The sequence below is a fragment of the Dermacentor albipictus genome, chromosome 3, assembly GCF_038994185.2.
Source record: "Dermacentor albipictus isolate Rhodes 1998 colony chromosome 3, USDA_Dalb.pri_finalv2, whole genome shotgun sequence".
Classification (NCBI taxonomy): Eukaryota; Metazoa; Arthropoda; class Arachnida; order Ixodida; family Ixodidae; genus Dermacentor; species Dermacentor albipictus.
In genome coordinates, this window is record NC_091823.1 from 51,523,218 (window position 1) to 51,538,478 (window position 15,261).

Sequence of the window (15,261 nt, forward strand, 5' to 3'; positions counted from 1 at the left end):
TTAGGAATACTCATGGGCATTGCGATTCGTACTGGGAGCCCATTGAGCTTGAACTTGGCTGAACCTGTATGGAAGCAGTTGGTTGGCCTTCCTCTGACACCTGCTGACCTTAATGAAGTGGATCGAGACTATGTGCCAGGTTAGAACAAGTCTTTATTTCGGAAGATAACCGATGGTCATTAAGGGTTACGGAGTGGATTCCAAGGGAAGGGAAGTGTAGCAGGGGGCGACAGAAATTTAGGTGGGCAGATGCGATTAAGAAGTTTGCAGGGACGACATGGCCACAATTACCGTAGTACATGACTGGGGTTGTTGGAGAAGTATGGCAGAGGCCTTTTCCCTGCAGTGGGCGTAACCAGGCTGATGATGATGATGATTTATTTGTCAGCGTTACGATTGTCTGATTCTCTATACTGCCATAACGCTTATTTGCTGACGCAGGTCTCATGTGCATCCGAGACATGGAGCCTGAGGCTTTCCAGAAATTAGACATGCCTTTTGCAACACATAGCGCGACTGGCCAGGAAGTTCGGCTCAGTGCCAAATACCAGAGAGCAACTGTGGAAAACCGTGCTGAATATGTGCGGCTTGCCCTCAACTATAGGCAAGTGCTCTTTTGCTCCATATGGTTGATGTTTATTTTCTCCACTATGCTGTTGAAGCGTATTTAACTTTTCATTTTCTGTGGGCATGCCATCTGCAGACTGTTGTGACGAGAACATCACCTTAGTGTCCCATGAAATAACTCATGGAAACAATTTAATACAGTTAAACCTTAATACAACAAACTTCGATATAACGAAATTTTCTATATAATGGAGTATTTAACATTTTATAGCTTTTTAACCGTAGAACAACATGTATTCTAAACCTCAATATAATGAAGTGTGTTTATACATCATTTATATATAATTAAACTTTACTGCCACCGTGAAGGAGTATCGAGACAATAAATGGAAGCTTCCGCAGATGCAGATGGTAAAATGGTTCACTTACATGCAGCTACTTGCAAATGCTTCTCTACAATCGCAAGCTGCGCCACCGAGACCGACCGCCGGAGCAGAGCAGTGTCATGTCCCATATAAAGTCAAAGTGCGATAAGATCGTATTATGATCTGCGTGCTGTGTCCTTTACATGCAAGTGAAACCATGTGAAGGTGAGGCGAGAAGAATGGTGGCTTATGAGCGCCATCTTCCTGCATGAGCAGGAGGAAAGAGGAGCGAGCTCACGGTAACACATTGAAGTGCGCACAAGGCCAAGGGGCAGAGGGGCAGGTTGGCGCTCGTCTTTTCTTCTAGCACAGCTGTGACTGTGCATGGCTGTCAGTGTGCAGCCAGCACACCCTGTTTTAGAATTAATCTGCCATGTGTGCAAAGACTGGGCAAGCTGAGATGGCGGGGCATCGTGGGCTGCCGTTCTGCACATTTAGTGCTGGGAGTTGCATAATGTTAAGCTTTGAAGATGCTTTAAAGTGAGAGACAGACAAAGCATTCGCTCCCTACGCTGCCGGCACTTTTCACAATAGCGATGTCCCAATGCGGGTGGCACGATCAGCCGGAGGGGTGGAGTGGACGCGAAAGCTTGGCTGGTTTCACTTTGTACTGCCTATATGCATATATCATTGGCACGGCATGAAACCACATCTTTCGTCACCAACTCTCAAATTCAACAAAATTAGTTGTTGTTTTTTCTCATTCAAGCTCGCTTTTTCCATTGCCCGATAATTTGGATAATCTTGTGGCCCCTTCCATGTAAGAAAGATACATCGGCGGCTGTGCCTAAAAGATTGAATTTCATTACAATGAAGCAAATTGCCAGTTTTGCTGACTTTGCTATATTAAGGTTTAATTTTACTTGCAATAAAATGTCAGAGTAGCATGAGTTGATGGCCTAATTGGTTCAACACTTTATTGAAGAAGCAGCACAGCAGCATCTATTTTGCATTCTTGTGTACATTGTCTGTCCCAAGCTGCTGTTTCAATATATCTGAGAACTTTGCATCTACTTGTTCTGCTGAAAAAGAAAAGCCCTTCTTAAGTCACAGTGAGAATGACATGACTGAAATTTGATTGAATTAGTGCAGTGTTTTGCTTGTGAAAACAGTTGAGTGATATACAAGGTGCACAGCTTTCTTTCTTCTCTTCTTTTTTTATTGTGCGCATGGATAGTTAGCCGCAAGCTCACTGTTCGAGTTGAACATGTTGCTGGGCAAGTTGGTTCAAGTCTAGGGGTACATATTAGCGTGACGTGGAAATGAATACTTAGTAGGAGGGAGAAAGAACAGAGCGAGCACTAATAGTATGAATGTGACATGGAAATAAAGATTTAGGCGGAGGGAGCATGCAGAAACAGAGTGAGCTCTAAACAGAGTTTAGTGCTCACACTGTTGTTTCCTACTCCCTCCTTCTAAGTTTTTATTTCCGTGTTGTGCTAATGCACAACAAGCTCACTATGCCCCCTAAGCTCACTATTCCTGTAGGACAGAGTTTCTCCAGCTGTAGTTTGCCAGCCCAGAGGGCACCCTCAAGAGGGCTCAAGGGAGATAAGAGGGTTGCTCTTGTAGCAAGGCTTTGATGAGTATCCTCTGTGAAAAGAGTAAATCTAACAACGCTGTTGCAGTGACCTATCAGGGCAGAATGGCATCCTGAAGGTTTAGTCAGACAAAACTTAAAGAACGAAATGGGCTCTCTGTTGAAGTAGACCTCCTAGTTGCACTGCCTTCAATTTTATGTGCAGTCAGCACTCCCATTTTCAGCATTCAGTACAGTGTTTCTTGCATTCAGCATAACCGTTGATAGTAGACTGAATTGAACATAAAGCACCAAATCTGTAATTCTCCCATCTGAAAGTATAGTATAATTTTACTTGTCAGGCACCTGTCCTGTTTCATACAATTTGCATAAAAAGAAGAAAAAATTGGAGCCATTGCACTCTGCGAACGTGGATGACCAGCGAAGCTGTAGCACATAACACAGGGCTAGACAAGGGTACATGTATTTATTTTCATCATTTGGTAATGGTAGTGACGATAGCTTTGTGATTACTGTGATTTGAACTGACTGGTTAGGTTACAACCTTAGGAAGAGTCTTGGCTAAACTTAAATCTATCCATGGTTGAGTAGTTGAGTGACTTCAATTGGTGTGGCACTTCAAACAAAACTCTTCTAGCACAAATTGAGTGAACCATTTCTTGTCTGGTTTTTAAAAGTCCACGTGGAAGTTTCCAACGACGATCACATGGGTAGTGTCATTACGGCTAACCCATGCGGAGTGCATGGTCATCAACTTCTCAATACCACACTTCGGTGTGCCTGGAGATATATATAGAATGGATATCACAATGTCGTCTTTCGTTTGTATGGCACAGACATCCCCACAGCCAGTGGCATTGTCCTCTTATACTATCAACTACTGTAACCTAGCAACATCTACTGGGTGATCTTTCAATAAATTTTCCAGTTGGCAGTACAGTGCTCGTCCTGTTGTGTGTTTTTGATTGTTGTCTTCATCTTCTTCATGCTGCTTTAAGTTTTACTCAAGTTGAACATACATTTCGTCCTTTGCACATATCATATGGCAACGCCTTCTGCTCGTGAGTCCATGTAGTGTTTACAAACGATTCCAGTATACCCATCGACTTGAAATAATGCACCTTGTTTTATTTATTTCATTTATTATTATTATTTATTATTATTATTAAGTGTGGAGTGCTTAAAGCATGCTTCACCTCTGCTGCAGGTTGGCCTGATATTACACTATCTCCGAGATTGGCCCAAGCTCACCTTCTCTTTATTGTTGATGCACAAATATGAAAAATACATGGAAATCTTCATTGATTTATTCTATTTATTATTATTATTTATTAATAATTTTAGAGGCAGAGTACGTGAAGCTTGCTTCACCTATGCCACGGGTCAGACCAATATTGCGCTATGTCCGGGTTCAGCCCACACTCACCTTTTTTTATTGTTGACGCATGAACACGAAAAATGCATGGAACCCTAGCCATATACATCTTCACTGTAAAAAAAAAGTGCACAGAAAGGTGCCCCGTAGCCCAGCGGCCATGGTGTTGTGCCGCTGAGCTAAAGGTCACAGGTTAAATCCCACCCGTGGTGACCCCATTTTGATGGGGGCTGAGTACAAAAACACTCATTAACCAAACAAAGGGTGCACGTTAAAGAACCCCAGGCTGTCTGGTGGTTTTGCACGTAAAACCCCAGAAATCATTTTTTTAAATGTGAAAGTGAGGAGTCAGTCTGGACCATTTTATGGCTATGGCATGCTCAAGCCAATTTAAATTTAAAGGAGCCCGGAACCACCCCTTAAGTTTGGTTAAAAAACACAGTCCGCAGATGGCATACACTGTTTTGATCATTCCACCCATTTTGCATTTATGTGCAGTTCATGGAGCTCACAAGCAGAGCGTGAAGTCACCTTTCAAACATTCTCTTTTCAACAGAAGCCTGCTCCTTGCTCTTTTCTGGATGCTTTATTTTGTAATATAGCAGATTCCCATATGCAGCTGCAATTGGCCAGTAGCTGACGTCAATCAAGAAGGGTGTTTCGATCAATGCGCTTCTTCTTACTGTTACTGTGTATATTTACTGATGTACTTTAATAAACAGGCTGAAGTAAGCGAAAATCTGCTTTTGGATTTCAATAATAATTACGTACTTCTGGAACAAGCCAGCCAACTTTGGCCACCCTGCTTATCGATGTTGTAGCCGTTAGGTCTCGCTAATTTCGACTAGTTTTGAGCACTCAAATAGCCTCGAACCATGCGAAACTTAAGGGCATAACACATACACGCTTGCCAGCACGCGCTCACTCCTGGCTGCTCCCGGCTGCTCCTGGCTAGATGCCTTGGCAAACTTCGCTTCATAATGAGAGTTCTTTAAAATGCGCAAGTTGGATGTGGCTACTATTCGTTGGTCAAACTGGTGCAGGACAAAGCTGCTCCACACCACGTAGCACAGCCAGACAGGAGCACATGAGTGTGAGCGCGCACTGTAGCTCTGTCAGGTACAAAGCAGACACTGAATTTGCATGTAGCTGTGGTCTGCTATGTGGTGTGGATACCATGGCCGTTGCAGGGTTCCACGACGACTCCACTGACTGAGCGTACTGTGGCTCGCTGAGGACAACCGCATTTGGCACATTTGGTGCATCGTAGGTGCCAAAATTGGAAATACAGTAGAACCTCGTTTATACGTACTGGAAAAAAAAAATGAGAAAAGACGTACTAACTGGGAAAACGTAGGATCCGAAGTAACTAAAAAATTAGACTTGGCTATTGTTGACATCTACGTAATGCAAAGCGTTGCGCTGACCGTTGCGGCACGAGACATCGACGCGCGTCGTGCTAGTGGGGCACCGGCAGCATGAGACCCATTTTTTTCCCCCTATTGCGTGGTGTTTTAAGAGGGCAACAGGAAACCGAAAAGAAATTGAGCTTGTGGGCAATACCGGATGCCGTCGAAGGGAAACATAATGCCTACATTGCGCTGCCTGCAGCAGGGAACGGTGGCATGTTTGAATTATAGCCCACTAAAAGCAAGCAGTACGCTACCAATGGCACTATGCACCACGCACTGTAAAACAGATAAGTGAAGATGTTTATTGCAATAGGTGTGGCACCGTTAGCTGTGAATGCGGCGTGCGACGACTGAGGTGGAGATTTGCTGGTACTGGATTAAGAAGCTGTGCACGCCATTGTTTTCACGTGAGACGAGTGGCTGTATGCTGTCCTCAATCATGTGCACCTCGCGCCTTTTCTTGTTCATATGGGATCTAGCGGCCAGAATACGTATACGATCGCAGTCTGCAGCAGGGAACGGCGGCGCATTTCAGTTATCGCCTATTAAAACTGTTTCAACGGCACCACGCGTTGTGAAACAGATAGGTGAAGATGCTTATCGCAGTAGGATTAGCGGTGATAGCTGTAAATGCCACGTGCGACAACCCCGGAGAGGACTTGCTGGTACCGAAGTGGGGAACTGAGTGCGCGCCGGCGTTTTCAAGTGAAACGGGCTGACGAGTAGCGTGGTGAAGCTGCTACGGCGGGCAGCTATGTATAATTCTCAATCGCGCATGCCTCGTTCATTTTCTTGTTTACATGGGATCTGGCGGCCGGAAAACGTATCATGCGATTGCAGTTTGGTGACGTGCTAAGTGTTAATGCTGGAAAATAGTGTTTTCTGGGAGCGTGTGAACCAGTAAAAAATGAGGGTCACTCTGTTGGGTCAATTACTGTGTTCTTGATTGTGAACGTTGGTGCCGGTAAAATGTACGTAATGGGAACGTATCAACAATGTTCACTGTAGTGGCATCTACGTGCACATCCAAAATTAAATTTGAACTGAATGCCACGGTGATATTCAGTAGGCAGAGCATTGTGGGCATATCCCGCTCCACCGTAGCATTTGCAGTGCAAATAATTGAAAAAGGAGCAGAAGCGCCGCGAATGGTATGTGTGATTGCCAATAACTACACCTCTGCTGAACACATTGAAGAACTTTTTGCAGCAAAGTATTTCTGAAATAGTCTAATGTAACTTCAATTGCATTTCTCAATTTCAATAAAATGTGGGTCAGGGCTCCTTTAAATGAGTAGGAGTTTTGAAGAAAAGTGATAGCAGTAAAATTAGTAAATGAAAAAGAAAAAAAGTGTAGTAATGGTAAAGTACAGCTGTGCAGCTTCTGGGCTGATCATACACAAAAGGCTTGTAAGCCTGGAAAAATATCCTCAGCACAAGAGTTCTAAAGTTGTTGATGTAGGAACTTTGTGCATCTAATATTTGTGGCTTGTTTGTTTGCAGGTTGCATGAGTTTGACGAACAAGTGGCAGCTGTGAGAGAGGGCATGTCGAAGGTCATTCCAGTTCCAATGCTTTCTTTATTTACCGGCCAAGAACTGGAAACCATGGTGAGGCATTTAACTTTCATGCATGTGATCGTTGATCCTAACAAATAATAGAAAGCTTTATTTGGTCATCTTCTTTTAGAGTAATAGGTCTAAAAGTTGATGCACTGCTTGTATAATTAACCCCTTAAAGACGGTAAAATAAAAAGATGAAAAGAAGAGCTTGCCAGGAAGACTGAATATCTTTTTTCTGCCTGCAAACAATTCTTATCATATAAAGCAAGCCCATGTGAAAAATTTATATGAAGATGCTTACTAAAAAAAATTTCTTTTACACTTCTTAACGGAGTGTGCTTCACTCCAAACATGCGAGTTTATGCTCCTAACTTCACCCTTCAAGAGCTCCTTGCACCATCTGATGTTATTTACAAGCACAAAATAAATGCACACAATCTGGAAGAAGCACAGAGCCACAGAGGAGCTCATATCGTCTTCAGGCCTGCATGAAAAAAGAATGCACTAGGCGAGCTGGTCTTTGTGGTTTCTACTTCTTTGCCAGTGATGAGCTGAGTTCGTGTTCAGTCCTTAAAGGGTTAAATGTGGGATAGGGTAAAGTGCGGAAGTGCCCACCTTGTGCAAGAAAGTTATACAGCAACTAACATTGAATGCATATCTAACGTAGCCTTGACTTGGCACCACCCAAGCCAAGACTGTTAAGAATGTGTAGCTATATTCAACTGTGCATGTCCATTTTAGAGTGCATAATAGCGTTGCTTCAATTTTTTCCAAAATTTGTACTATGAGGTTGGGGACTAAAGCAGAAACCCTGTGGTGCACATTCCATCCATTTTAGCAGTGTAGACATTGCACATCTTGATGGATGCATTGATGCCAGGTAACACCATACTGAACATAATGTACATAAGAAATCCATCCCAGGTGCTTCGTTGTGGTACTTAAGGTAGAGTAATTGCTGCTCATTCTAGTGCTGGCCACGAAGCTGCCTGCTCAAATTCTTGCCTCAGCAGCTGTAATTTGAAAGGGGTGAAGTGAAGCAGCGCCCATTTACTAAAATTTTGGTGTGACTAATATTTTTTTTTTTTTAATGTTAGGTAGGCAAAGTTACTTCTACTCATCCACTGCAGCATTCTTCTTTGACTGCATTTCAAGTTTGAGTCACAGATTACCGTAAATCAATCATCATCTGAGGAAAATACATCTCCTGTATGTTGCTTAGTTTCCTTCTGGTGAACATGACAGGCATCTACCACTTTGTTACAGGTTTGCGGAAGCCCCGACATTCCTATACAACTACTAAAAGCTGTGGCTACATACAAGGGTGTGGAGCCCGACAGTCTGCTGGTGCAGTGGTTCTGGGATGTCATGGAGGAGTTCACTAATGCAGAGCGGTCTCTATTTCTGCGCTTTGTATGGGGACGTACTAGACTACCTAGAGCCATCGCAGACTTCCGAGGCAGGGACTTTGTGCTCCAGGTCAGCACCTGTCCCTCTGAGGGTCTTGGGTCTCTTAAAGCTTAAAGGGCTTGTACAATTGATATTTCAAGGCCTTCATTGAAGAGACATAGAAAGTTCATTGTCATAGCCACCTGATCATGGAACTGGCAAAAATAGCAGATTTCTTTCTGTCTTCAAGTTCTCCCCTGCATGCCTGTGGTGCTCAATACATGAAACACTGACAGCTGACAGTGGAGTGACATTGTGCAGCTCAGTGAGCAAGAAATGTACCCACACCAATTGTTTTGCTTCTTAGATTTGCAAAACTTGGTGGGAAATTTCTACTCAGCTACCAGAATTTCAGAGGCCACATAGCTTTTGTATGGTGGCAACTCTGCACGTCGCGAAGTTCACTATTTGTGCATTCTTGCCTCATGATGCCCATCGCTCCTACATGATGATCTAGCTATTTGAGCGCTAAGGAAAGTGAAATGTTATTGCTGATGATGAAACGTTTTAATATCCAGACAAAAATGTGATACATTTCACTGTAAGCAGGGTGCCTACAGTGCTTTATGACCAACTTGCATGCATATTTTCTTGTTTGGTGGTCCTTTCTTTATTGACCAAAGCCTACATTTTTATTTAACTACCAGTCTCGTTTAACAATTAAACAAACGCACAAACTAAGCCCCTCCCCAAATGTGTAATATCAGTGCATTTGTTTTATAGCGTTATTCATGGGGAGGCTTTCTGATGCTTTTTCTTGCCATGCAAGCTATACTTGTTTGCACTGGTTCATGTCATCTTTTCTAAAGCCTTTTGTGTGTCACATGTGTAACCACATTAAAAAGAGGAGGGAAAGACGCAACTGTGTGCACTAAAACCTTGGAGGCAACATCTGTCATTTGCGGATTACATCTTAGGTAGCACCACAATATCATGCTGCAGTAAATGTAGAAGTCTTACCAAGAAGTGTAGGTAACATACCTGCACTTTGCTAGCAGAAGTTTGTCAACATGCACCTGAAGTCATGAGTGATGAGCTGGAACACGTAGGTCATAGCAATATGTGCCAAGGCCTTAATTTGCTACCACAAGTCCTGTCAGTTGCAGTTTTATGCAAGAAGTTTTTAGTTTCTTGCTTTGTTATAGTAGTAGTAGCAGCACTTTACCCTGCATTACATAAGCATGATTGTTGTTCTTTTTGCAGGTTCTGGACAAGTACAGTCCTGCAGATCATTTCCTTCCCGAGAGCTACACCTGCTTCTTCCTCTTGAAAATGCCACGTTATTCCTGCCGTGCTGTGCTCCGCGAAAAACTGAAGTATGCAATCCACTTTTGCAAGTCAATCGACACTGATGACTATGCTCGTGTGGCCCTTGGTGCTGAAGATGACGTGGACCTGGCAAGTTGTGGCGCTGCCCAGTTTGTGGATGATATGCCACACTTGGCCATGGAGGAAGGCCTTGCAACGAGCGACAGTGAGGGGGCTGCTGTCGAGTCCCTGGGAGGTGCCTCTGACGAGTGCAGCAGCGAGGTCTGACAGTTATTAGCAATTGCAATCCAGTTGATGTATTTGCAGTGATTTCTCACTTGCAAATGCATGCTACTGAGTAGCAAGTGAGAAAAGGGAGAGGCTGAAGAAAGTAATCCGAACATTATTTTAAGTACATAATATTGCACCAATAATGCAGTCAGTGTAAACAGCTCTCTTAGTGAAACTGTTGGCTCATTTGTGCTTGAATTTGCACAGAGGTGACATGTTCTGGTGCATTTTGTTTCGTAGCATGTTTAGAATCGGTACTTGCTCACTCCGTCCACAGTACATTAGAAACACACACCTGTGGCAAAGGTCAACAAGAAACAAATTTTCACAGCAGGCGGAACAATGGAGCACTCTGTCATTTGGAAGGCGAAACCACTTTGCATCCCGTCACCTTTGTGATGGGCAGTTCAGTAGCCCACTGCAGTTAGACACAGCTGTGCAAGAAAAGCTTCTTGAATGGTGACACAGGTGACTTGTACTGCCGATTTATTCTGAATAAAATGGGGGAAAGGGGGAGGTGGGGGTCAAGTACTGTTTGCAAGCATGCTGTTAGAATTTACCACAAAGTGTCACCTCTGCTAAAATATTGAGCACGAATGAGTCGGCAGTTTTACTGGAAGAGCCATCTATACTGGGCTCTCCTATAGCCACAGCATACTGTATTCGCAGAGCCATCCCATGCCATGTTCTCTGTGGCAAAGCTAAGTTTAGCTTCACAGTGATTGATGATGTTGCACAACAGCAAAGAACGACTGTTTATTATCTCCTGGAAATTGCAAAAGAGTACATGACTGCAATGCTGCCGAGAACGTCTATTGCTGTAGATGCCTTTTCCGACCCGTTCATGCAAGTTCAGAACAAGGTGTGACCTGCTTTTCTCTTTTAGCTCTTTCTATACATGTGGCAGTAATGAATCATGCACAGTTACTGCACATAGCCATCTTTTTTTAAAATTACATTCAGCTCATTTTATAGTGAATGTGAATGCTTTAAGCTTTACGTCAGCAATTTCAAGCTGCTACTGTGATGTACATTACATTTCATAGAGTCTCTATGGTCCGGTGCAAGCAGGCTTTCAGATTTTATTTTGTGTCTCTGACACTGATCTCATTTGTGAATACTACATTTTTGTTTATTTCATGGTGATTTCAATGCAGCTGTGTGTGTCATGTGGTGACCAAATGTACGCAGCAGAGCTGTACCAATTCATTGAATGGCTGCAGTATGTCCATCAGTGTTTACAGTTTGACCCGGCAGAAGACTCCTGGGCTTTGTCTGATCTGTGTGCTGTGCTTATTGTAGCATGTTTCACACATTGTGTGTCATGTGCTTTATGTATATGGTTTATGCATAAATAAATTGTTGCTTGACAAGTACTTGTAGAATTTTCAAATAGTATGTGCAGAAGAAAAAGCATTTGCAGAAATATATTACATACACAGGAAATTATTTCTTTATTAAATGGGCACAACATACAAGGCTGGGACACGTGTGACAGCTTTTACTAGCACTGTTAATGCACATGAAATTTGGACCCTTTGATACTTAAATGCAAGTAATTGTTAGAGATGTAGAAGTGTCCAAGATTGAACAGAATGTTTTTTTATTAATATAACCTCAAATGTCATATAGGGCTGATTAAATTCTTATGTCTTGATTGTTGCAAGTTATAGGAAAGAAAACAATCAGCTAGTGCTAAAAAGACAACCTCACAAAAGCTTCGGGCAATGCCCAATTGAAATTATCAAACTAGCAGTGTTAGCTTGTGCATGGACAGCTACCATTTGTGCAAACATGCTCACGTGGTGCACGAACAAGCATATTGCCATGCTGGCTGCAGCATATCGGAAAGCTTGACAGGAAACTTGTTCAAATAAGAAATAACCTTTGTTTTTATGCACTCCATCCTCACCCGACACTTTTAGCTGACCTTCAAATGTACATATTACAGTATCCTTCCGTTAATTCGACCTTGATGGGACTGACAAAATTGATTGAATGATCCAGCAGCTCCAATTAAACAAGATGCAGGAAAAAAATTCACTGATAGTGATACTCCCTAATGCGAAATTCGAGTGCAGCTCTATACGCCTTTTCATTTTGCGATATATTGGCTGGTGCGGACAATCTGTCTCATGCGGCACGTTGGAAATGGAGTGAAGTGTGGTGCGACTGCCTCGCTAATCGGGAGATCGCAATAGGCAGTTTGTGGATGACGAATGGGTTCAATTCACAGCAGCCGCCGCAGACACACCTCGGCTCATGCAGCGCTTTGTTTCCATATATGGTATCGGTGGACCCGCTCACCACATGCCTTATCAATGGCGTCATTGGTGAACAGACGATGGCACTAGACAGTGCTGAAGTCCCGTGATAATTTGAAAGTACCGCCACTTTTTGAACTCTGCTGCCGCAGTGCGACCACCTCGCCCCTTGTGTGTCCCCTCCGTGGGAACCAGTTTTTGCCTGTTTTCTTGGAAGACGATTAGTCTCCCTGCCCTTGCCCTTGGAAACGTGGGGATGTTACATTTTGCTTGTGTTATTCTTTTTCGTTGATGCCATTTTTCTCCTTAGCGTTGCTGGCTCGGCACAGCGAATGTTGCACGCCGTGTTTCCTGTGGTGTTGTGCTAGCACTATGCTGTGCTGTAGCAGTATTACTTGTGCTTGTTGCTGCATATAACTGCAGCAACAAGCTTGAAAATGGTTATGCAGTTTTAATGCACAAGCATTCTTTGGTTAGTACCCCAGCCCCAACATGCGAAAAGTGTAATGTCTTGCATAATGTCTCGTCTTATATATGAAAAAAAATGCATAATTTACAAAGATAAGACATTTAATCGTTACAGTAGCGTAAATGTAGGTGATTGGTAGCTTTATACGTTAGGAAAATTTTTAACTAAAAGTGTAGAAAGAATACCCATAGGGATAAATAGGGCTTCTTAGAAATTAAGTGCACGGGAAAGCTGATATAGTATGGGCGAGCAAACTGAAATTTGGGGTTTAATCAACTTGAATTTTGGTGTTGGGTCAACTTCAAGTTTGGAGGTGGGTCAACTTGAAACGCGAAATGGGCCAACTTAAATTTGGGGATGGGCCAACTTAAATTTGGGTGTGAGCCAACTTGAAATTTAGGGGCGAGCCAACTTGAAATGTGGGGGCAGGCCAAGTTAAATTTGGCGGTGGGCAGACTTCTTGGCCACTCAAATTTGCATGTGGGCCATCTTAAATTTGGTGGTATGCTTATACATAACTTCAACTCCAGTAGAGTTTCTGCATTCTTTTTATGTTACCACAAGGAAGGCCAGTGTTGTGCAGCCACAAGTAGTGGCTGCACAACACTGGCCGAAAGAACTTTGTTCCAAAAAAGAACAGTGTTGTTAGCGAGGTAAGGTGCCTTTCTTATTGCTCATATCAAAGCATCCCCAAATGCTGCACTTATTTATTTATTCTGGCTTGCTCATGAGCGTTTTTGCTGTGACATTTTGTATGTTGCATAAAAATGGGGTTGTCCTCGGTATGCTGAATATTCTGCTGGGACTCCATCACCTTGCATTTTGTCAACTGTTATTGAGTTGGAAATGCAGCACTATAGTTTCTGCTTTCAGCTGTGAACAATTATGTGCAAAGATACAATCGCACTTTTCGTGATTTTTAGGATCTGTTGCCTGTTTCACTGAAAATCGAAATAGCAGCTTGTAGAGGAGCCTTCTTTCCAGCTTACTTCGATGTGTGCCTCAGTCACTTAGGTACAATGAATGCAGGTACTGAAAAAAATTAATGGCTAGTATACCCATGGTATTGCGGGTGGTGAGCACTAGCTAGCCCACACATTATATTTTTTTCAGTTCTTGAATATACTTTGAATTGGGCTGCCGCACACGCATGAGTGGGTGATAATTATTATTTGGCTTTCTCGTGGATACAGGCAATGGGCAGGAGGTGTTTGCATGATTGTGCATGCTTGCTCACACTGAAATTGCACAACCGTCCTGTTCAGTTTAGAGACCACAGCACAAAAGCTACTTTCACGCTGAGAAGACAAGCGCATGGATGGACAATGCACTTATCAATAATTAATTACAGGAAGGCATGCCAAATAGTAATACCTGCAGTACACATGTGCGCGCAGGCAAGAAAAACAAAAAAAAGCCAAACACAGAAGGATGTGCCACAAGCAATACTAGAGCAGATGCACAAAGTAAATCATCTTATCATGTGACAGAAAAAATGTCTGAAGTATAGCACTCGCCTCAAAGCTCCTTTTACATCCATTTGCCCCATTCATACAGCTTTAAGAAGAAACCAACCTCTTCATAAAGGTTACCTTCAGCATTCTCGATGCTGTTATTGCCATTTTTCAAAATTTTCTACACCACTGGGGCGTGCAACTGGCCTAAAATTATGTGCTTACATTGAATGCTGTGGCCCGTCCACGAGAGTCAAGGAAAGAAAAGCGTGCCGTGCGCAGTGCGTGCAGCCGCCGCGCGAGGAGAATCGAGGAGGAAAGCGCTGCGAGGAGGAGAGTGTCGCTATCAAATTATCAAGGGGTTTTAGCAGCACCACCTAGACAAGAGAAGGCCTGAACGCGCGGCGAGTGACGTCACGGAGAAGAGGCCGGCGGCGTGCTCGGGGATACGGGTTGAATGAAGGTATCGCGCCCTTATGGGAAACGTTAACCAGAGCGCAGTTATTGTTTTCTTTTAGGCATAGTTGAGCACATGGCCCGCAGAGAACAGAGGGTGTTCCAAGATTATTTTATTTATGCAAAGCTGTTTACGCGTTGCATTATTAAAAAACCCGTCCATAAAAAATGAAATGGTCCAACCTTAGCATTTAGAACGAATTTCAGGTAAATGATGACAGGGAGCATGGCTTAAATTGAGAAGTCACAGTGCTGCCCTCTTCAGAGTAGCTTCTTTGCCTTGATTTATCGTCGGTGTCAAAGAGCTTGCCATTCATTTCAGTTCAGTTCTTCAACAAAATGGTAGCACTGCACGAAAACACATATCTCATGACAACTTCACTGGTGTGCCCTTCTTCACATTCGGGACACATGTATTTATTCCAGTCTAGATTAGGCTCTAAACGAATAATTTCGCTTTCGAGGTATTATTGCGTACAGTCCCGCAGTACACATATTTACAACACCTCAAATGAGTTTAGCAATGGAGATACAAAACATTCGTGCAACTATTTACAAAACAACAGCCGCCTTATTCTGCAGAATTCCAGCTTGAGATTCTCTTCTTTGCCTTAGCATTGGCAGCCAATATTCTGTCATTGATCTTGCGCAAACATGAATGCATGATTTTTTGGCCCCGATTTGTAATTGCTCCAGCATTTGGACATGAAGCACTTATTAGGCATATCCTGGCATGAATGTAATCCACATT

The 15,261-nt window shown here is 43.1% G+C and overlaps 1 protein-coding gene across 4 annotated transcripts in view; it reads left to right on the forward strand.

Annotated features, from left to right (window-relative positions):
• HERC2 (E3 ubiquitin-protein ligase HERC2) overlaps positions 1–11,243 on the forward strand; it is a 157,611-nt gene extending 146,368 nt beyond the window's left edge. For all 4 annotated transcript variants that reach the window (XM_065446812.1, XM_065446814.1, XM_065446815.1 and 1 more), the window contains exons 70-74: positions 5–139; positions 442–604; positions 6,822–6,927; positions 8,146–8,358; positions 9,532–11,243. In XM_065446812.1, the coding sequence (XP_065302884.1) occupies positions 5–139; positions 442–604; positions 6,822–6,927; positions 8,146–8,358; positions 9,532–9,864 (950 nt within the window). In that variant the 3' untranslated portion in view covers positions 9,865–11,243. The remainder of the gene's footprint in view (positions 1–4; positions 140–441; positions 605–6,821; positions 6,928–8,145; positions 8,359–9,531) is intronic.
• The last annotated feature ends 4,018 nt before the right edge of the window (positions 11,244–15,261 follow it).